Source organism: Penaeus vannamei, chromosome 27 (genome assembly GCF_042767895.1).
Source record: "Penaeus vannamei isolate JL-2024 chromosome 27, ASM4276789v1, whole genome shotgun sequence".
Classification (NCBI taxonomy): domain Eukaryota; kingdom Metazoa; phylum Arthropoda; class Malacostraca; order Decapoda; family Penaeidae; genus Penaeus; species Penaeus vannamei.
The window spans coordinates 17,427,866-17,430,365 of NC_091575.1; the positions used below are offsets into that span (position 1 = coordinate 17,427,866).

Genomic DNA, 2,500 nt, shown 5'->3' on the forward strand with positions numbered 1-2,500 from the left:
CCCTTTTTCATTGTGACAATTTTATCCTTGATATGTTGCCGTTGTAGTTTTCGTAGTACTAACATCATTCTAATTTTCTTAATTATATTGTCACCATATCATCATCAATATCACCACCACCACCATAATTATCACTGCTGGCAACTTTGTTACTACAGTGACTATTGCTGGCTGTAATGATATCAAGATGTTGCAATAGTAGTAGTCTTGATAGTGTTCGTATGATAAGAATCATGATACATAGGTTATTAGATCAAATTGATTCTTAAGAGACTCTAATGAGACTTATTATGCAAGTGTTAATCTATACTGCGTAGTTTGTCAACAATGATACCTTCATCTTGCATAAAATATTCATGCGTGATTGGTCTTGCTCTGTGCATGACCACCAACGTTATTGCAAATTATATTTACTGCCTTGATCCGAACTATGAAATAATTACTGAATATATCGCTTGGAAAATGTCTCCTTATAAGGGAGTTCTTAATGGAAGACCTGAACCCCAAATAAAGTGACGTTTCCTGATTACCCTTCATTAGGCAGTGTGTAAATGTGACCTATCTAGAAGAGTGCCAGGAACACAGTATAATTTGGAATAATTATGGCTGGGGGTAAATAATTTACGACACTATCAGCTCGACATGATGACAAACACTCATTTTTCTCCTTAGCTGATAAAGATGTACCAATTTGGATACACGAAATGTCTCTCGAAGGAAAAAAAGACAAAGGTTATATTCTTAATATGGTATAGGTAGTATCGTACTTGTCCTGTTAAAGATCTGCCAGTTTCAGGGCACTAAACTCACTCACTCACTCACTCTCACACTCTCACACACACACACACACTCACTCACTCACTCACTCACTCACTCACTCACTCACTCACTCACTCACTCACTCACTCACTCACTCACTCTCTCTCTCTCTCTCTCTCTCTCTCTCTCTCTCTCTCTCTCTCTCTCTCTATCTCTCTCTCTCTCAAAAAAAAAGAAAAAAAAAAGTGTCAAATACTTGCCCTGTTAAAGATCTATCTATTGCAATAAACGAAAAACAAACAAACAAACAAAGGTTCCTTGTGTATCTGGTAACACAACACATCATCCCACGCACCTCCTACAAGACGTACCTAATGACCAACTAACCTTATCGTATTCGAAGCTGTATTTACCGATCTTTCTGACTCTCTTGGCGCCGCTGTTTGCCATGGCTGAGCGAGTCCCCGGCCCTCGTTTCGAAGCTGTAAGGGTCGCCAGCACCAGCGGCCCGGGATGTGGTGGTCGCGCGGGGAAACACAGAGTGAAACATGAAACAACTCTAATTCTGCTATAACACTGGCCACGCCCTCACTCTCAACACGGGGGGGGGGGGGGCATCAGGGGTAATCCTGTGATAGATACAGGCTTGTCTACTTACGCCCACGCATATGAGCACTCACGCGCGATACACATGCGTGCATATGAACGTATATTCACGTTCAAAAACACACACACGTTCAGATGCTTACACTCAAGTTCACATTCCCGTTCAGAAATATATAGAGATGCTGAGAGAAAAACACAGACAAATTCGCACGCTAATTGTTTCTACTACGAACTGTATTCATATTGAAAATTGTAGAAAAAGTACGAATGAGAATGAATATCTTCAAAATACAAGAGGTTTATTTGACCGGTTTCGAATACATCTGCGTCAGAAATGCGTGAAGATTCGAAATCGGTCAAATATATCTCTTGTACTGCGAAGATATTCATTCTCATTCATAACTTTTCCATATGTTTCTATTGCATATACATACACACACACGCACGCCCAGGTAGATGAAATAATTCAACTTCAATAATTTTCTAGGTGCTTTACCAACCACACATTTGGCCAACTTGCTCTATTACATCAATTACGTTACATTGATTCCAGGAAAAAAAAGAAACTTGAATCGACTTATTCCAAAATCTATAATAAGATCCAATAAGTATCTCTTTTTTTTTTTTCATCGCAACATCACAGGTGTAGCTCGGGCTTGCTTGGACGGAGGCAGACTTTTCTTTTTCTTTCATTCTTTCTTTTTCGACAGGTAGCTTAATAAGTAACTGTAAGAATTATGGACAAGCTTGTCGTGTTTCTTGGGAATATATAACCGGCAAAAGTAGGGTAGTATAGAATTAATGGAAATGTTTTTTGTCATGTACGTTGTTTCGTGCAATAACAATTATGTTTATTGGACAATGTTGAAGCGGGTTTATACTGACAGCAAAAAATATATGTAGGGGTCTGTTGAATCGTCTCTCTGTCTCTTTCTCTCTTTCTCCCTCCCACCCTCCCTCTTTCCCTCCCTCTCCCTCCCTCCCCCCCCCCCCCCCTCTCTCTCTCTCTCTCTCTCTCTCTCTCTCTCTCTCTCTCTCTCTCTCTCTCTCTCTCTCTCTCTCTCTCTCTCTCTCTCTCTCTCTCACTCTCTGTCTTTCTGCACACACACTCTCTTTCCGTCCGTCCGTCCCTCCC

General features: G+C 40.6%; 1 protein-coding gene across 1 annotated transcript in view; it reads right to left on the reverse strand.

Annotated features, from left to right (window-relative positions):
• Positions 1 to 1,272, reverse strand: part of LOC113800715 (acid-sensing ion channel 1A) — a 14,106-nt gene extending 12,834 nt beyond the window's left edge. Inside the window, exon 1 of the mRNA XM_027351516.2 lies at positions 1,147 to 1,272. Within this exon, the coding sequence (XP_027207317.2) occupies positions 1,147 to 1,209 (63 nt within the window). The 5' untranslated portion in view covers positions 1,210 to 1,272. The remainder of the gene's footprint in view (positions 1 to 1,146) is intronic.
• Positions 1,273 to 2,500: the final 1,228 nt, after the last annotated feature.